The sequence below is a fragment of the Erpetoichthys calabaricus genome, chromosome 11 (assembly GCF_900747795.2).
Source record: "Erpetoichthys calabaricus chromosome 11, fErpCal1.3, whole genome shotgun sequence".
NCBI classification, from domain to species: domain Eukaryota; kingdom Metazoa; phylum Chordata; class Cladistia; order Polypteriformes; family Polypteridae; genus Erpetoichthys; species Erpetoichthys calabaricus.
Genome location: NC_041404.2, coordinates 159,017,460 through 159,039,117, shown reverse-complemented (window position 1 = coordinate 159,039,117; position 21,658 = coordinate 159,017,460). Strand labels below are relative to the sequence as shown.

General features: G+C 36.5%; 1 protein-coding gene across 1 annotated transcript in view; it reads right to left on the bottom strand.

The window, feature by feature from the left end:
• Positions 1 to 2,248: 2,248 nt before the first annotated feature.
• Positions 2,249 to 21,658, bottom strand: part of LOC114661233 (ADP-ribosylation factor-binding protein GGA1-like) — a 52,728-nt gene continuing 33,318 nt past the window's right edge. Inside the window, exons 9-17 of the mRNA XM_028814446.2 lie at positions 21,420 to 21,501; positions 20,779 to 20,892; positions 19,140 to 19,304; positions 17,619 to 17,689; positions 16,999 to 17,120; positions 14,807 to 14,955; positions 9,306 to 9,475; positions 5,999 to 6,109; positions 2,249 to 3,316 (exon numbers count right to left, since the gene is read on the bottom strand). Coding sequence (XP_028670279.1) covers positions 3,206 to 3,316; positions 5,999 to 6,109; positions 9,306 to 9,475; positions 14,807 to 14,955; positions 16,999 to 17,120; positions 17,619 to 17,689; positions 19,140 to 19,304; positions 20,779 to 20,892; positions 21,420 to 21,501 — 1,095 coding nt within the window. The 3' untranslated portion in view covers positions 2,249 to 3,205. The remainder of the gene's footprint in view (positions 3,317 to 5,998; positions 6,110 to 9,305; positions 9,476 to 14,806; positions 14,956 to 16,998; positions 17,121 to 17,618; positions 17,690 to 19,139; positions 19,305 to 20,778; positions 20,893 to 21,419; positions 21,502 to 21,658) is intronic.

The following is a 21,658-nucleotide window of genomic DNA, read 5'->3' as shown; positions in this document are numbered from 1 at the left end:
TATGTTCATATGGTTCTTTTTATATATTTTAAGCCCTTATAAACTCTCCCACACTATTATAAACATTTCCCGCACAATTATACAGCATAAACCCTTTGTATTCTCTTAGATATTAGGTAAGATTCATTGAAATTATGTATGTAAACACAGTTTATATACAGTAAAACCTAAATATTATTTTAAAGATATCGAGCGTCTCCGATATCACATATGTTACAGCCATTACGACAGACAGGCCACCAGCAATAAATACGTACAATGCAAGAAAAATTGTATACAGTAAAATGTGTGTACAGTGACACTAAACTATGTACATGTAATAAGTACTGTACGTAGATAATTAATTATGGTTACTCACCAACAATGACACTTGTCCGATAACGATGAGTTTAATTTTACTGCACAACAAAGGAGAGCGTTACAGCTCTTCTAAAGGAGCCTCTTCAGGCGATTGTGTAGCACCGCCGTTGTTCTTCTTCCAGCACTCTTCAATCCAAATCCCTAAAGCAGATTCCATCCAGACTACTGCCTTATTACATCCACTTACAACTCGTTTTGCGCCCTGCTTAAAGGACACTGCGGCTGTAGATCTTATATGCTTTTCCTCCTTTTTAAATAAAAAGAATCGTGGACTCATTGATGCCGAAATGGTGTCCTGCAGCGGTGTAGCTGTTCCCTTCCTTCAACATATCCAAAACTTTTACCTTTTCTGCAATCATTTGCATCTTCTGTTGGCGCTTGGACACGGCCCCTGAAGCAGTAGCAGGAGCACGTTAATGCTGAATGAGTGAGATGAGACTTCCTGGTTAATGCAGCACTCCGTCGCTGGGCCAATCAGCACACAGGAACTTAATTTGTGTGCTCTGATTGGGTAGCTTCTCAGTTATCCGCCAATAGCATCTCTTGTATGAAATCAACTGGGCAAACCAACTGAGGAAGCATGTACCAGAAGTAAAAAGACCCATTGTCCGCAGAAACCCGCGAAGCAGCGAAAAATCCACGTTATATATTTAGATATGCTTACATATAAAATCCGCGATAGAGTGAAGCTGCGAAAGTCGAAGCGCGATATAGCGAGGGATTACTGTATTTGGTCCAGCATAGCTGGTGGCTGCTTCCCTAGCTCTCTAGGACCATTACTACACCATCGCACCATTATAATCCGCTCAGAACTAGTTCAGTTTTTCCTTCCCCATGCATTTTAGGGAGTTCGACGAAATTCCTGAACATTTCAATGATTTTGCCAAACTCATGTTAAAGCAACCTCTGCGGGGTTCACTCATCATAAATCATCAGCTTTAACACCCTTACTGAGGAGTATCAAGTTTATTTGATTGGTGTGAAGCTTTTTGACTTTTAGACCTGAGTGTTCATTTAATACTTAATAAATACTTCTTTGCATTTAGCTCCTATATTTCTTCGGTGACCAAGGAAAAATAACGTAAATAGAAGGCACCTGGTATAAGTAGAGTAGACTGTCATTTCTGTCCCACGGGGGTAGACTGTTGAAAAGGGATGCCTCCAATAGTGAGCAGCCTGGAAAGGAGTAGCACACAGAGATCCCCATGGCATCTGTGATGGACGGCCGGCAGCTGATCCCAGCTGACACATCCAAGACGCTAGATGGCGCCTTCCCTGCAGCCTAGAGGTGCCCCGGATTCCCACAGTCATCATGAAAGATGGAGTTCAGCTTCACAGCCCTGCTGGGTGCTGCCGTGTGACGCTGCAGGGAGACGGTGGGGATTGTTGTTTCCCGTATAGCCCAGAAGTACTCCCAAGTCACGACGACGGAAGAACAGAAGTACTTCCGGGCTGAAGAAAAATGTAACTCTTTATCTGACCCGGAAGTGCTAGAGAATCACATGGACAGAAGGACAGGGGCACTTCCGGGTCAAGGACTATTTAAAGGACTATGGGAAACCCAGCAAGCGGAGCCAGAGTTGGGAGGTAGTGTGACAGAGCTGCTGGGAGTAGAGGATTGATTTATTATATTTCTATTATTATTGTTTATTGATTGGTTTATGGTGGTGATTGCGGTGCACTGTGGCACAATTGAGAAAAGAAGAAATTAAAATTATTTCTGGTACTTTTACCTGGTGTCTGGACGTTTGTCTGTGGGGTTTAGAGGAGCGACAGCGCCCTCTAGTGTCACACATCTTCTCTGCTCAATGATTGTACTGGTATTCTCCATCTTTGAGCCAACTCCAAATTCAGGCAGGCCTTATGAAAATATTCATTCAACACACAATCCATCTGCAATAGCATTTTTATTTTACACTTTCTTCTACAACACACAGAAATTTCATGTTCCTTGCTACTCATATGGCACCTAAAATGTCATGCTACCATTGTGCTAAGTATAATACTGAGCTGGGAAGGACAGCCTTCAGTCCACTTGCCAACAGTTTTACGTGATGCTAAGAGCACAAAGTACAATGCAGTTATGTGTGTACTGTATACTCTTAATGGCAAAACGTTAACAATAGGGATAAAATTAATGAAGACTTTTTACAACAGCAGTAGGGTATTGTAAACATAAAGAAGTCATCTGAGTGGGATTCCCTGCATTTAAGAAATGACCTCCTCTCATCTTAGACACTTCTTTGAAATCCTGCTGATTTCTGAGCAGCACAATTTCAAGGAGGGCCGTAATGGCTTTGCATACTGCTGGTTTAAGAAGCAGCTATTAATCTTAAATGCTCTGAACAGCTAAGTGCAATCCAGTAAAAATAATTTAAGACTGACTGTAAAATCACTGAACATGCTATCTGGATTAAGGTGCTTGATCTACCAGACCACATCTACCCAAGATGCCCCCCAGTGTTCCATTTTTGTAACTCTCTATTTTTCTAAACTTTTTCCTTGGGTTTAGTCTGGCTGCTTTAATACTTTTCTTTTCGTGGTAATGAAGGCCACCGACAATCTGAGACAAATCATTTCTATCAAGATGCTTTACAGACTCCTTCATTACTTTAGCATTTTTGTTGATACTGGACACAGTGTAATAAAAAATAAGACATTCTATATTCAAAGTTCTTCAGAAAATAAATATTTCAGTAATTTTAAATTTCTCAATTTCTTACATAACTTAACAGTATAAATATATTTTATGTAGACCTAATATTTGGCATGGACACACAAAGTAACCTTGCACCAGCTCCGTCGAGGTCGGACTACAGAGTTCAACATTTTTTCTTTCTTTTCTTCAGATGTTTGCCTGGGAGCTCATCTCGGGGAACTGGTCCACCTCTCCCAGCTCGCTGAAGACAGTGCTGCCTTGTGTGAAGTTCAGCTTGTATCGTAACCGTATTATTTCCTAGATGAAAATAGAAAACACATACTTTTGAGGATATGGTCAAAAGGTAAGGATTCTCAAATCATTTACATGGAGGAAGCAGGTATTAAACAGGTGGAAGACAATAGGAGTACTGGTAAAAGTTAACAACATTGTATCTCAAAATAGTGTCAACTAGATTTAGTTTTAGTTTTTTTTTCTATCCCCTCTATCCATTGTTTTTTATTTGCTGTGACACTTTTTCCAAAGATGTTGGTGTCACTTCACAGTTAAGATTTTCTCACAACCTCTTTTCAAAAATGAAATTATTTCCTAAAACATCAATGTTCATTTTAGGTTTCTGCTGTAGTGCAGATGTGAAGACACTAGCGCATTCAGAATTCTAGCAGAATGAATGTGAACAGATGGCTAATTTTTTTTTCCCAGATCCAGAGTGCACTTTAAAATGAACAATAAAATATTCAGTATTACTTTCATTTGACTTCAACATAGTTATAATGGAGAGCATACAGGTTGATGTTTTTTTATGTCCAACAATATCTAATTTTAAAAGGCAGGGAAGCTGGATAGGCCAGTTCTTGCTATGGTACAAGTTTGACCTTCTTGAAGGAGGCCTGTGATGAAATTCTTAAGCAGAAACTGAGTTACCAGCTAGCCTGGGTGAAAACCAGTGGCTGGGATGAAAGCATGTGAACAATCCAGCAGCTGGACTGGGCTGACACATGGGGCTGAGTCGTGCTAAAGAGATGTATTATAAACAGACCCCACTTGTCCAAGAGGCATGTCAAGGACGACCTGACTGGACTTAAATGAAGGGTTGATAAGAGAGCCAAAAATACCTGTCAGCTGTTCCATTCATGGAGAAGGTCATTACTTGCAAGAGTCATGCTGGACCATATTGGGCCAGAGACCAATGAACATGCCAAGACAGACAGTCACCTGGTAGCCTATTGTCCAGGTTGTATTAATAATATTTTGCCTACATTCATACATATTCTGAATATATCTGGGCATATTATATATAATACATGAATAAATGTGTAACTTTCTGGCCCTGTCTGATCTGGTGATCTAATTGCTCAGGATTACAGATGTAAAACAAATTTTTGAACTACAATAGCAGTCACACAAAAGCATACAGTACACCACTTCTGACAGTGGCTTGGCTGGCAAGAATAAACATACAAAGTTATAGATGGGATTTGAAGCATTCAGTTAAGGTCTATGTTTTAAAGAGAAAGTAAGGTCACCCTAGGACTCTACCAAGGCAAACCAACAAACTGTGTGCAATTCTGCCGGTTTACAGTGGATGACAATATATTTATTGAAAACCTGTTTTCTTACTCCTAAATATCTGAAGAACTATACATGTTGCATGGCAGCATAGCAGCTAGTATGGCTGTCTCACAGATCCATCGAGTTGGGTTTGAAACCAAATTTTGTCCACTCTCTGTGTGCAGCCTTGATGGGTTGTCCTCAAATGTCTGTGAAGACGTCAACGTTAAGAGGTGATTCTAAACTGTCCTAGTGTGAGTGTCTAGTTCATGTGTGAGAGGTTAAGTCCTACTACACTTCAGCAGGGAGTAGTAAACCTTTTGAATAAAAGACGATAAAATCTGCAAACACTTTGACTAGTTTTATTTTTATGATCTTTATGGAAGGCTTACTCTTCTGTTTCTAAGTACCTAGTAATATTCAAACTGCAGCATCCCTTTCATGTTTCCCCTTAGTGAGACAAAAAAAAATGTCCTTTGCTCAATGTAATTTATTATGTTAACACCCAAGATTTTTTCTTTTTTCTCTTTTAACCTTTGCCTTCCTTTAATTTGCTTTTAACTCCAAGCTGATTTTAATCAAGTAATTGTTTTATAATATTCATGAGTGTCTACCAAATGTAATATATTAGCACTGTAGGAGGCAATGTAAAAACTGCAAAAAATACTAGCACTTGCAACCAAAAATAGATGATGAATCCAATAATATGTATGTATATTAACCTAGAAAAATACTGTAATAATAGAAGGCCTTTTCACATATTTCCTGAGTCAATGACTTTGATCATTATTCTCTAGAAGTTGCAATAAAATACTAATATTCCAAAAGAGTCTTGGGCTAGAAATGGTACAGACATGCCATACTGTATATGTTGCCATATATTGACCCCACATTTATTTGGTTGGTCAACTCCAGATTCAGGCAGGCCTTGCGAAAATATTAATTTGACACACATTGCATCTGCAATAGCATTTTTATTTTACGCTTTCTTTGTTCCATATTTATTTCTGTCCAGCAGATGACAACAGATATTAATTAATGAGATTGGGCCTAATTTAATACATGGATAAAATGTGACAAGTAACTGCCAAAACATGATATTATTTGTGTTTATAGACTTCGGGGAAAAAGTTAACTTTCTCTTTAGCTTAGAAAACATTTTGTTTTGCAACACCCATCTCAGAAGCACTCAATTTTGTGGGTTTTTGCATCAATTCCTACTTGGGTATGACACAAAAACCTACGCTTCACTAGAAAGTTGTAATTCACATATTTTAGTATGCAGCCATTAATCTTTGGCTACTTACAAAATCCGTACAGTAGTAACACTTACGGTAAGTTAGTATTTCAAGAGTAGAATTTTATACAAACTTCAAGAGAAAAAGAGAACTACATGATCTGTACTATATAGAAAACCAATTCACTTACCTTCTTGGGATTGGCCAGAAGCATGATCTGAGAGATGACAGATGGAGGAAGTACAGGGTTAAAACCTGGGAGTTCTGACCCACTGGCAGGCAGCAGCTTGATTGTCATGGCCTACAATGCAGATTTTATTTTATGAGGAACTACACATCAATTAGCTTTTCAGCAAGTGTTTGTTAATATGCAGAGATTTTTTTTGTCCATGAGAAAAATAATTCTGCTTGGGGATACAAAGCTGTATTATTTAATATGCTCATTTTCATTATGTAAAAGAATTTAAAATTGTCCTCAAGAACTAAAGTCAATTATGCTGAACATTTCAATTTCTTCAGAAGGTTTCAGGAACTAGAAGCATACAGTGCATCCGGAAAGTATTCACAGCGCATCACTTTTTCCACATTTTGTTATGTTACAGCCTTATTCCAAAATGGATTAAATTCATTTTTTTCCTCAGAATTCTACACACAACACCCCATAATGACAACGTGAAAAAAGTTTACTTGAGGTTTTTTGCAAATTTATTAAAAATAAAAAAACTGAGAAATCCCATGTACATAAGTATTCACAGCCTTTGCTCAATACTTTGTCGATGCACCTTTGGCAGCAATTACAGCCTCAAGTCTTTTTGAATATGATGCCACAAGCTTGGCACACCTATCCTTGGCCAGTTTCGCCCATTCCTCTTTGCAGCACCTCTCAAGCTCCTTCAGGTTGGATGGGAAGCGTCGGTGCACAGCCATTTTAAGATCTCTCCAGAGATGTTCAATCGGATTCAAGTCTGGGCTCTGGCTGGGCCACTCAAGGACATTCACAGAGTTGTCCTGAAGCCACTCCTTTGATATCATGGCTATGTGCTTAGGGTCGTTGTCCTGCTGAAAGATGAACCGTCGCCCCAGTCTGTGGTCAAGTGCGCTCTGGAGCAGGTTTTCATCCAGGATGTCTCTGTACATTGCTGCAGTCATCTTTCCCTTTATCCTGACTAGTCTCATAGTCCCTGCCACTGAAAAACATCCCCACAGCATGATGCTGCCACCACCATGCTTCATTGTAGGGATGGTATTGGCCTGGTGATGAACGGTGCCTGGTTTCCTCTAAACGGGACGCCTGGCATTCACACCAAAGAGTTCAATCTTTGTCTCATCAGACCAGAGAATTTTCTTCAGGTGCCTTTTGGCAAACTCCAGGCGGGTTGCCATGTGCCTTTTACTAAGGAGTGGCTTCCGTCTGGCCACTCTACCATACAGGCCTGATTGGTGGATTGCTGCAGAGATGGTTGTCCTTCTGGAAGTTTCTCCTCTCTCTACAGAGGACCTCTGGAGCTCTGACAGAGTGACCATCAGGTTCTTGGTCACCTCCCTGACTAAGGCCCTTCTCCCCCGATCGCTCAGTTTAGATGGCCGGCCAGCTCTAGGAAGAGTCCTGGTGGTTTCAGACTTCTTCCACTTACAGATGATGGAGGCCACTGTGCTCATTGGGACCTTCAAAGCAGCAGAAATTTTTCTGTAACCTTCCCCAGATTTGTGCCTCAAGACAATCCTGTCTCGGAGGTCTACAGATAATTCCTTTGACTTCATGCTTGGTTTGTGCTCTAACATGAACTGTCAACTGTGGGACCTTACATAGACAGGTGTGTGCCTTTCCAAATCATGTCCAATCAACTGAATTTACCACAGGTGGACTCCAATTAAGCTGCAGAAACATCTCAAGGATGATCAGGGGAAACAGGATGTACCTGAGCTCAGTTTTGAGCTTCATGGCAAAGGCTGTGAATACTTATGTACACGTGATTTCTCAATTTTTTTATTTTTAATAAATTTGCAAAAATCTCAAACTTTTTTCACGTTGTCATTATGGGGTGTTGTATGTAGAATTCTGAGGAAAAAAATGAATTTAATCCATTTTGGAATAAGGCTGTAAGATAACAAAATGTGGAAAAAGTGATGCACTGTGAATACTTTCCGGATGCACTGTAACTGAACAAAATAGGGGTATGGAGTACATCAGGTGAACTGATTCATATTTTCCATTAAATAAAATGCAGTAACATGTTTTAACACAGTCTTGTTTATCATGGCACCAGAGAGTGGAAATGTACTGCATGTTTCTTGGACATATGATTGAGAATATGACTCTTCTCTGTATACCTGACAGTGCTACTATTACAACTACATTTCTGTGATGTGGGCATGGAGATTTATTCATTGTTGGTGTAGGATGGTGGAGCTGTACAACAGAAAATGTTATTTAGTTATCAAAGAAAATTCAGCTGTGGCAGAAAAAATACTGAAATAAAGTATTATATTAAAACTGAATGGTTAAATCAATTCTTAGAAAATTAGAATATTTGAGACATTATGAAATTCTTTGTTGGGCTTTTAATGTAACCTGGGTATTTTTTTTTCAAGAAAGCATGCTTTTCAAAATAATGAATCACAAACATTAGAGATACCTCTGATATACTGTATTTGACTATTAACACCAATTATGATATTTTGTTCACCATTATGGCATAGAGAGATGCTTGTTACAAAATTTTAATAAACACCAGTCTTTTAGACTTAGAGAGGTTAAAGTTACCTTCATCTGTCCACTTCCTGAACACAGCATCAGGCAAGACAGAAACCAACCCAATACAGTGGTCTAGTCTAAAGATTCAAGATACAGTCAAGTGTAATCCAGAACTTGAATGTTTCTACAAACAATGGGACCAATAGCAGAGACCAGGTGGACCCCTTGAGCCCTGACCAGATGACCATCTAACAGTTATTAAATGACTCTCCATTCTACGCAGAGCAGACATGAACTGCAGGCCAGTCACAAGACATGTGTACACAAACACTAATGGCTGTTTTATAGTTGATCCAGTTAGCATATTTTAAGAAAAAGTAAGAGCGGGTTTCCTGGACTTTTCACTGTTTACGTGAAGTTTGCTAATTCTTCCCATATTCTTCCAAGTTTTTCTCCAGGAACTCCAGTTTTCCTCTCACATCCTATAGATATGTGCACAAGGTTATCTGCCAATTCTAAATAGTGAGTTAGAAGTGTGCATTAGTAGTATGAACAAGTGTGCCCAGTGAACGACTGCCTTCCCTTACAGATTGGTTGCTGCCTTATGCATGATGCAGCCAGGTTAGGCTGTGGCTCCTGTATCTCTGAACTAGATAAACTGGCATAGAAAATGGATGGATGAATGGATAAATAAACTGACATGGCCAAATTTGCTGGCACAATGGCTTTCTGGATCTAGTTTTTTTCAGCATTGTTCAAATTAATATCAAGTTTTGTAAAAGTGTTATACTAAAGCTCTTACCTTTGGCACAGCTGCCTGAAATAAAATATTCTTCACTGGAAAAGGAGAAGTGCTCAGCATGGAAATTACAATTACTAGCACGTCAGGCCTCCCAGGTGGGGGATCTTTAGCAAGGTGCAGCATGACTCTAAAACCATTTTTATCATACGCTGTAATTGGCTGAATATTACCTGCAGGAAGAAAATGCACAATAAGGTATTTGCATAAAAGTATATATGCTCTCAAGTGCTTAATGCTTTGAAGTACTCAAAAGTTAGGTTTTCAACTATACACATTTCCCAGCTACATTTTTATTTAATGGTCTTAAGATGAAAAACACTTAGTGTAAATAAATAATCTATGAATCCAGGTATTTACTTTCAATTCAGGATTAAGAGGAAGCACAGCAAAAAAAAGCCCAAAGCAAGAAGTAACCCTAGATGGAACACAAGTGCACTGCAGAGAACAATGAAAGACATGCACATGCACTTAACTCAGGGTCATTCACTGCCAACCAATGATGTGACTGTTTGTCTTTAGATTGAGAGAGGAAACTAATGAAAATGTGTGGAAGTAACACTCACATGAAAGGAATTCTAGCTTGGAGACAACCTTGGTGGCCAAGTAGAAATACTTTAATATCTGCTGCACAGCTGTGGCCTGAATATTCAAAATGTATGGTATTGTATCTTTTCTTGTGAAAAGAGGTACGCTCTTATTCTACATAAAGATTTACACCTAGATATATTACCTGTAGAAGACGGATAATAAATTAAAAAAATATTTCATATCTCTAGTCCTATGTGTACCTTCCTTGCACTCCTCAGTATCCATGTGTGTCTGAACCTCTAACGCTCATTCTCTCGAAAGCGTTCCCATAAAGCCTGCTTCTCAGAGTCTGTCAGACGGGCCCACGCTACCCATTATGAAAAAATCATTTGTATTTTTGCAGATACTTTCCATCTTTGAAAGCGACTCTCACTGTGCCTCAAAAACCTTGACTCCTCCTCGTGTGCCTCAACATGTCTTGCCCAGCAGCTTCTCTGTCAATCACGTCACCAAAGTCAAACTGACCAACCAGATTGCTCAGAGGGACCAGAAACACACACACACACACACACAAAGACAGTAGAATTTTATAATACTGTACAGTATAGTAGATAATACAAATTATGGTTGCAAAGTTTCAGGAAAGGATGGATTTGTAGTAGTATATATTCTTTTTCCATCAAGCTTCAGGTGCAAAAGTCAACAAGTTGATTCCAAAGATTAACAAAGTAAAATTAGGAGGAGTAGCTTTAATTGGGCTCCGAAGCTGTGGAATGACCTGCCCGCTTATATAAGAGATGCTCCCTCAGTCTCAGCTTTTAAATCCAAGCTGAAGACTCACTATTTTAGTCTACCACACACCGATTAGAAATGATGATTAGCTGTACATATCACATCTCTCTTTGTTAGTCCTTTATACAAAAATATAAGCATTAAAATAATTATGAACCATAACTAACCCTCCTCTATTCTGTTTCTCTCCTTGGTAGCCTGCTGTGGCACTTAATGCCACTTCACTACTGCCAAAATGTTTTCCTACCCATGAAAAAGACACTTGAAATACTGGTAGCTTTGGAACCAATGGATGGAAAGATTCTTTCATCAGATTAGATGGCACAGCACAGACTCTACTGTAGAATGTCCAGGAGGGAGTGTCTAAATTTCTCTTTGTATTTTTCTAGAATTGGCCACGAGCCACCCAGAGGTTTATTTTCTCCAGGGATACTGTTGACTGGAGTTTTTGTTTTTCTCTGTTGTTTGTTAACTGACCATAGTTCAACAATTGATGTTGATTGGATATATATTGCTAGGATCAATTCATATTTAACAGTTTCAAACTACTTTGTTTTCCCATCTGTTTATAAACAAATCTGTGCCTTTATGCATACTCATTACATAATCATCCATCCATCCATCCATTATCCAACCCGCTATATCTACAGGGTCACGGGGGTCTGCTGGAGCCAATCCCAGCCAACACAGGGCGCAAGGCAGGAAACAAACCCTGGGCAGGGCGCCAGCCCACCACAGGGCGCGCACACACACACCAAGCACACACTAGGGACAATTTAGAATCGCCAATGCACCTAACTTGCATGTCTTTGGACTGTGGGAGGAAACCGGAGTACCCGGAGGAAACCCACGCGGACATGGGGAGAACATGCAAACTCCACGCAGGGAGGACCCGGGAAGCGAACCCTGCCGCTCATTACATAATCAGTAATTTGTACAGTTTGTATTTACGTTTTACTTGGGAACTTATCGCAGCATTCTGTGTTGAGTGCTATACAAAAATAAACTGAATTGAATGGTCCAAACTAGGAACTACAAAACTACTCTTCCAAGAACTACATTAATAAATATTAAAATAAATAATTAATAATAATTCTTTGCATTTATATAGCGCTTTTCTCACTACTCAAAGCACTCAGCAATTGCAGGTTAAGGGCGTTGCTCAAGGGCCCAACAGAGCAGAGTCGCTATTGGCATTTACTGGATTCGAACTGGCAACCTTCCGATTGCCAGTGCAGATCTCTAGCCTCAGAGCCACTTAAAGGATATTACTCCTTTAAACAATACAGCCTACTGTATCCTTTTGTGATAGTGTTGAATACAAATTAAATAAAAATGCAGTTTGGTTTAATTTCAAAAAACGGTTATGACATGACTCAAAAAATCATTGCCCTACCACAAAGGGAAACTTCCATAGCAGGTGTTCTGAGTAGACATTTATGAAACTGTACACAATTAACTTTAAAGTAAAAGACTACTGTGTAATAGGAAAGAAAATGTTTTCATCGTTCATTGTACAATAGGCTTCTATGCGCCTCCATATCATTGACAGTACTGTATTTTATACTCATATAAATTATGGAGACCCCCTAATAGTTTTAAAAACAAACAGTGCACCGCTGCTTCACTTCTGCTGTCTCCTGCTTGCAGTCTGTTCTATTAGCATATCTGATGGTACTGGCTGGTTTTCACTAAATGTGTGTGTCATCCATCCATCCATCCATTTTCCAACCCGCCGAATCCGAACACAGGGTCACGGGGGTCTGCTGGAGCCAATCCCAGCCAACACAGGGCACAAGGCAGGAAACAATCCTGGGCAGGGTGCCAACCCACCGCAGGACTGTGTGTGTCATACACATGCCAATCAGAAAATGGAAATTACAATAACACACTCAATAAAAACAGACCTTTTGAATGAGACTTTGTCAGATGCATTTTAAGTTGCAATTTAAACCCATAACAACATTAAAATTCAAAGCAGGAAATGTCTACTACTTACTTTTTTTATAAAATACTGTATTAATTCAATAGGTAGAGTAAAGGAGGTACAAAGTACATTTACCTCTATATTCCACTTTCAAAATATAATAAAAAATTCTAATAAATGTCCTTATACTGTGAATTAACCAGAAACAATACCTCTGATTCTAAAGGTTATAAAAGCTATGTTACAATGTGGGTGGCTTACGTGAAAAATCATAGAAAAACATCAGCACTGGGGGCTTACTTTGTCAAACAAAGCCTTTGGATTTTACATGGATAGGAATCCCTAGGATGAAACGGGGCTCCTGCGTCATTTATTGTTAAGTACCATGCAGATCTGATACTTTGACAAAAGTCAGGACAGCATAATGAATGAATTTTTCATAAAAAAAGGCTTAAACAACCTAAAAGCCAAATCAGATATATTACAAACAAGATATTGATGTGCAACTACTACATAAGAAGTTATTTATGTGAAAAAATCAGATAAATTATGTAACTAGCATTTTAGAAGAAAAGTTAATATTTTGTTTTAATCATAAGCAAAGATTTTTTTTTATTTTTTATTAAATTTATTAAAAGCAAGCAACATTCCATACAAACAAGTCAAATTTAACAAAACTAAATTCAATTCAACCCTAACCCAAGAGAAAGTGAGGAAGGCCAACTGCCAGAGTAAAACTTTAAGAGCAGAAGAGAGGGGAGAGAATCCTTTTCCCCCAATATAAAAGCTTATTCTAAAATGTTATTGATTAGATCTAGCCAGGCTTTAAAACAGTTTTGAACACATCCTCTAAGTGAGAATTAGAATTTTTCCCCATTTCAAATAGTATACAACATCAGTTACCCACCAAATAGAGGTGGGCTAGGATTCTTCCAGCTGAGCAAGATAAGCCTACGTGCTATCAGTGAAGTAAAGGCAGTTTGTTTGTCCTTCTCTACTTTAAGCCCATCTGGGAGTACACCAAACATATTTGTTAAAGGATTAGGGGTGATTGTGACACCAAGACTATCTGATAGGCATTTAAAGATTTTGGTCCAGAATGATGTTAATTTGGTGTACACCTAAAACATGTTGCCCCAATGAGGCTGGAGCTCGATTGAAAACTTTGCAGGTTGGATCTTGCCCTGGAAACATTTTGAACAATTTTAAATTACATAAAATTCAAATGGGCATACCAATAAAATGAATAGAAGCTGTGGCCAGCACAGTTTTTAAATCAGTGCACTAGAATTATTTTTATGGATAAACAAAAAAAGCAAAACAGTCAATGCATAATATATGTGAAATGAATGATTGTGATTGATTTTGTGTTCTTGGTTATAAATGTGCTGATGGATAGTATTCTATACCCTTTTCCCTCTTGCTATATTCAAGTTAGTATCTTGCCGCTTTCTATGATAGACCTTAAAAGACTGGATGTTAATGATATAATAAATAAATAATTTAAAGGTGTACAAATAAAACATGTCTTATAATCAACAAGCTTCATTTAGCTCAGGATGTTTATTGTGTTATCATGCAAAATGTGGTTTGCGGTCTCAGGAAACTAAGCAGAGCTTAAACCACAAATACTTCATAAACTTATAGAAATAATTTTAATTTATGGTGCAGTAAGAATACAAAATTAGGAGATTATAATGGACATAAGTCTGAATCAATTCAGCAAAGTTACATTTTAGTGTAAGATTCAAATTTTAACAGTCACCGGTGGCAGATAAATGTAAACATTTCATAGTAATTTTATTCTCCTGTATCTTATAAAATACATATGAACTATTAGTGATAATACTACATAAGGCATTTTCATTGTTCAAAACATATGATATTAACAGTGAAAAAAGTGGCACCATAAACAGTGTTGTCACCTAATATCATTTAGACCCTTGTTTAAACACCATCTGGGAAAGTGTTAACATGCTCAGTCTCTATTTAAATTAGTTTCTTCTTATAACGTGTTAACTGTGGAATAAAATGGCTTGAATGTGTGATCAAGTGTGCCATGATATGGAATAATGTCCTGTTTAGGTGTTGTCCCTGCATGCTGCAATGGTTAACTAAAATTGGAGGACTGATGCAAGCATTTAAAATAGCATATTTTATTTTTGGAATTTCTATTGCAAACATCCTTAATGGCGAAAACGGGCTAGTTTAGTAAATTATTAGAAATAAAAGTGACATGGGATTGTTCACTTACTTGGTTTTACTGAATCCAGTGAAACAAAAATATCAGACAGTACAATGTCAGTTGAAAGGGCACAAGATGAAGTTCCAGCTTGTTTCTGACTTGATGAGGACAGAAGAGAATGATCCAGGGTGTAACATGATCTGGACTGCAAGAGTGGGCTAAAAAGGCAAGTAAATCGATATTGAAATATGCATGAACTTTTCTTTAACTGTCTAATGAATAAACTCTATTTTATGTGTATTATTCAAAAGTACATATGTACTTTTCTTTATATCAATATGTATTATTTTTCTTTATATAAAAGTATGTATGTACTGTACTTTTCTTTATGTGTGTTATTCGGTGCAGTTTTCACGTAACAGACTGTACTATGCATAAACTTTTCAGTTGTCACCATGAAAGGCAGCATGCACAATAAGTAGATGTAGGTGGTGGATAGTCACCTGCCACCAACAAACTTGAACTGACATAAGCAGGTTTGGGAATATAATGTTGTATACATTTAATTTGACTATTTTTCATAATCACTGTTATTAGCAACTATCCTACTCATCTGGAGAATGAGAAACATATCTGGAGGATTGTGATTTGTAAAAACAGCCTGCTAGATCAGTATTAGAGTGGCGCTAAACACAGACTGTCCAAAAGACCATGATAAAACTTAAGATTGGAATAACAATCCACATTTAACAATGATTATAACATCAAGATTCAAAGTTGTAGTTTATTTATTTATTTATTAGGAGAAAACCTGTGCAGGATTTGCTAATAATACATAATGTGCACCCAACACCAACTGAAAATCAATTTAGATGATTATAAATCAGAATATCACTTACTTTAGCATATTAGCTAGGAAATGTTTAATGATCTTGTTAATGCTGCCAACTTCTCAAAATAATACATACAATCTGATTATTTACATATCTTCTCTTATTTAAGTATGAATTAGTTTCAAATTAATATGTATGGACCCGGGCAGCACGATGGTGCAGTGATAGCACTGCTGCCTCACAGTTAGAAGACCCGGGTTCGCTTCCCGGGTCCTCCTTGCATGTAGTTTGCATGTTCTCTCCGTGTCTGCGTGGGTTTCCTCCGGGCGCTCTGGTTTCCTCCCACAGTCCAAAGACATGCAGATTAGGTGCACTGGCGATCCTAAATGGTCCCTAGTGTGTACTTGGTGTGTGGGTGTGCCCTGCCCGGGGTTTGTTTCCTGCCTTGAGCCCTGTGTTGGCTGGAACTGGCTCCAGCAGACCCCCGTGACCCTGTAGTTGGGATACAGCGGGTTGGATAATGGATGGATTGATTTATGGACCCACAACAAAAGTTCACACTTTCAAGCAGCTGTGTATAGTGGGTTTACATTTAAGTGCATGACTGATGCTAGAAGCTTAAAAAAAGTGTATAAACATTAGTATAAAAATACCATATACAAACACTCATGCATCATTTAAACCAGTGGTCTTGACCCCTCGTTCTCAAGAAACCTTGTGCCTGCTGAGTATACTAACAAATTTCACGTGCAGTGTATTATTCTTAGCTTTCTGGCCTATACACACATCTAGAAAATCCACAAATAATTATTTTTTCATTAGTCAAAGCTTTAAATGTGTATGGTTCTTTGACAGTTTTCTTTTTAATTTATCCTTTTGTATAGAATTTGCTCCCTTAATTATATTCAAATACTGAGGATTTGCAGTGAGCACAGCAGCCACAGGTGGAAACAATGTTGAACGGTACAGTGGGGCAATTACTTCACTGCCATTTTCACTTGTCTGCTTATTAAGGAACATTTATTACTAATATGCAGATACTATAGATAAATACAGCACTGAAGTAATTTTTCCCCTTTAGCATACAGTGTTGTCAGTGTTTGGATACAATTGAGGAAGAAAACTCAAAAGTGGAATTATAATGAAAAGACAAAGCAAACTTATAAATTTCAAGTTTTGGAAAAAATACAAATATTTCAGAATTTGGTAGAAAAATAAGAGTGATCACTGATTATGAAATTGTTTGGAAAAACCACATGCTGCCATGGAAGTCCTCGATGGCTGATTTAAACATTGTCTGTCACAAAAAAATTGCTTTTTTCTTCATCAATAAACATCTCAGTCTGTGGTGGTTTTAATGGATCTAGTATAAACAGAAATTTGCAAATGATCCTTTTATAGTATGTACCAGGTTTCTTATTTTCTTACCTTTTATTCTGTTGGGTAAATGATATTTCACTGCAGTGCAACAAGGAGGTTCTGCTTGTCTCAAAAGGATCCAATCTTATGCAGCTCCCAGATCCTGCAGTCAGTTTCTTCTGCTCTATATTCTTATAGTAAGTGGAAATATGATTCAAAAGATTGACAATGACAAGATAACTGAAAAAAAACCAGTTTTGTGCATTGGGTATTATGGGCTCATGAAACACTTTACAGTTAAATGTGAAATTCTGCTTCATCACATTTTCTACAGTGTTAAAATTAATCATTATAAAATATAATATACCATAGCAATACTTTAATGTACATATTGAATAATGAGTTATATTTAAGCCTTCAAATATCCACTGAGGCAAATGGATTACCAACATAATGTTTGCAAAGATTTCTAATGCTTCTTCAATGGTCAAAAAGTCTTGACCTTGATGGGGACAGCTTAATGATACACTTTGCTGCAGTAATTGCAAGAATCATTAAATCATCAAAACAGATTACTCTTCCTAACACTTTTATCAAAGATAAACAATTCAAGTAAAAAATATACAATATAAAGTTATATAAATGCACCCCAAAGTTAAAAATGTAACAGGTATATAAGTACACCTTACCAGATCTAAATCAAATGACTCTGATCCAGGTATCCTCTGCAAAGGGGGCAGTGCCAAAGGATCATTCAATCCTGAAAATGACATGTAACATGATAAGCATGACAAAAGACCATATTGCACAATCTCCAATTAGACTACTAGTCTATAAAATGACAAAAAACTTTTAATTGAGTACTAGAAGGGTTACTTCTCCAGTGCTCTAATAGATAGCTGCTGCTAAACATTACATCTGCTATAGGTCTGCACTAGTCCCTTTAAAAGAATCCTTAAACTCTTCAAGAGAGAAGTATGACTTGTGGAATTCTCACAAAGCTCACCAACATGCACCAGCTGTATGAAAAGCAGAACAATATCATTTTAAAACACCTGACCCTGACCACACCTTTACTGCACGCACCACAGCAAACAGGCAACAAACATGTTTCCTTTATTACAAAATAATACAAAGCATTTTTTGTTACATTTTTTTAAATTAAGTAAACAACTTCTACATTATTGGGTTCAAAAATGCTTTTGATATTTGATTGCAAATTTAAAATAGCAAGAGTTCAGAGCAATTGATTATTTGTATCTCAGACTACCAAAAGAAGAAACCTTGTTGTTCATTTTTTGAATAAAAATATTTTAATAAAGAAATATATGCAATATGTAAATAAGCATTAATACTTAGAACAGATAGCATTCTCCACTACTGTATTTGCTGGTGATGATCACATTGGTGAAATTAAGGATTGGATGACAAAACTATAATGCCTCAATGGATAATGTACAATTTATTTTAAGGAACAATTTGCTCAATAACTGAGCCTGGTTGGGTTTGCAGAGGTCGTATGCTACATTTTTCATTTTACTTTTGCTGTTGAAAGCTTTATAGATTAAATTAATTTACTAAACTTATCTACTACTGGAAAGCAGATGTAACAGGTGCATTGTGCCTCATATACACAAGACTTAAATGCATTTAAATGTGTTAAATGCATCTGCAATAAGTTTACTGATGTAGCTAAGTTGTTAGTCATTAAAAGTGATTCACCTAAAAGCAGCCAAAGATTACATACTGCTTCTTGCACATAATACTCACGGGAATTGTGTAATGAAACTACCTACAAATCACATCCCTACACAAAAAGATAATTCTCAGCAAGGAAATAAATCCAGATGTCATTCTTTGTGATAGGACATTAAAATGACATTTTAATCAACTTGTGTATACATTCTATCAATGTGTATACAATCTTTCAAGTTCACTACAAATTTAAGCCACTTGTGAAAGTACCATACTATACTATATCTTGTAAACAACTTTGTGCACTTCACTAAAAATAGTGTCACAGATCAGTTGATACGGTATTATTTAAGATTTGGGTTAAATTCTACCACTTAAACCATACTTAGTAATTTAACCACTAAAATTTAGAATTACAACAATGATCAGACACACAAAAAATCAGCACACCTCAAGGTTCACGGTCATTATTCAATATCACCAGAGTAAAACACAGAAACAGAACAATTACAAACCAAGTGACATAAGATCTTCATCCAAAAATGAGGCAGAGGTCACATGTTCCTCTGTTGTGGAGTAGGGATTTGAGGCTGTTTGCCCCGTTGTGTTACTGAATGTTGATTCCACACTGGATAAATCTATGAGATGATAGCTTTTGATACCACATGGACTCGGAGGATCTGAATGTGGCAGAAAATATAAAAAATAAATTGGAACTTATAATTGCATTTTCATTAAGTATTCATATTTCTCAGAAGGAAAGAAACTTGTCCAACACTGTAAATGAAAATTAGAAATAACAATAATTATAATGATATGCTAGAAAGATCGCCCTGTAAGTGGTACTTTACATTTTTTTAAATCTTTTTCCTTTAGCCAAAATAATGATGAGGTTCACTTCCTATATACTGAGAACATTTACTACTAAGAGATCACTGAATTAATAAATTCCATAACTAAAGCTTTAATACAACAAAGCAGTCCTCAGGTTCGGTCCTCCTGTCCTTCAGTGTATTCATAGTATTTATGCAGAGTGGTCTGAACAATTAGAATAATAATTACTGGTACTTCCTGACTTTGCAACTAAATAGAGTAATGTGTTCCTGGTACAGATGAAGTCTATTCTGTGATAGATAGATAGATAGATAGATAGATAGATAGATAGATAGATAGATAGATAGATAGATAGATAGATAGATAGATAGATAGATAGATAGATAGATAATCTGGGCACAGTTTAATTTTAAAAGAGTGATTATTGTTGTTCTTTTTAATGTTTGAATGTATTCACACATTCACTTCTTTATATATTGTAGTACAATTCGTAGTAAATACTATGTAGAAAGAGACTGATGTTAGTAATAACCAAAATTGATATGTATTAAAGTCCACTTTTTCATTAATTGCAGTAACAGTGCAGTTTTAAATATTTAAATTTTGAATCTTGCTTTAAATGGGAAACCAATCATATAGATATATCAGCTTCAGTTGTCTTTAATTAATAATTTCACACTGACAACTATTGCAAACAAAGTTAAAATATATAGAAAATTACAAGTACAGGTCAAATGAAAAATGTCCTATAATTCTACACTCAAGCAAAATGTTCAATGTCACAGTATGATTGATCTGCTAGGTCAAAAAATATGTCAAAAAAAAAAAATAAAACTGAATAAACATAAAAGGCCATATGTCATTAAAATCTGAAAGACCAGAAAATTATACCTGAATTGTCTGCACTCTCACAAAAAAGAAACAACTGTACACAGATAAAACGTTAACACAGATAAGACTATAAAACTCTAGAAGAATGCTAATTTTATAAAAGGTATTCAACAATAACTATTTTCTCTAATAAACAATTTGAAAATTTTATTGAACTACATTCATTTTACACTACCTTGGAAGCTGGAATTGACACGTATTGTATTACATGCCCTATCCCAAAAAATACACTGAAAGTTTCTAATAATGAACAGCGCTTAGACCACTGACTCAAACTGTACTATCATTTTTTTTGTGAAACATGACTTCTAAAATATAATGTAATTGTCTATTTTGTTATACTGAGTAATCTGGTGGCTATCTCTCAGATATCAAGCAAAAAAAAATACAAGCAATGTACATACACACACCAATATACACAGTAATTACCTTTAGTTTTGGAATTATCATTTAAATTGTTTCCATTTAGTTCTTCTCTGCCAACAACTTCTTGGTATGTGTTAATTGCAACAGTTAATTTATCATTTGCTTGAAGAATCTCAGCTGGGTACAAAAATTAAGAAAAGACAAAACTATAAAAATGTACAGTGCTATCTTGCTCATAGGTTTATATTAAGCATGCTGATAATGTCAACAGGCTTTTCCTTCCAGCCATCTTTCCGCTAAACCTGCACAATCTATTTTTATTTTAACATATATATTCTTTGCTCAAGAATAAAGTGTAATTCAAGTCCTTGGACGTTTCACATATCCTGTGTATTTAGGCTTGTTTTCTAATTAGCTAATAATTAGACATAATCACTGTTAAATTATATTTTAAAATATATTTATATACAAATACAAAATTACTTTATTAAACCAAAGCTAAATTTTAAAATAAACTATCAAAATATAGAAAAGGAACAGATAAATTGAAAAGGTTTTGGTTATGATACTATGCGTAAAATAAGTCTGAAAGTTGTTTGCACTTATTCTAAATAATGTCTCTAAGAACCTTTGACTACCAGCATTCAAACACAAGTATAGTATGTATAGCTGTAAAATAAATTATTCATAAAATTTGCCTTTACCTAGGGCTTGATCATCATCCACTGTGTCACTTGCTAGTCTGAAAAGGGTCGGCCTCAGCTTTTCACACCTGTCATAAAGTCCCTGAATACAACAAAAAAAATCAATTTTAAAACAGATAAGGTAAATTCTATTAGAATTTGAGCTCCGGCTATTCTTCACTTCATTAAAAAAAATTCTTTGCATCAGCTGGATTTGTGACAGGCAAAAGTGAAACCTTATTTTGTTGTTATTATTAAAT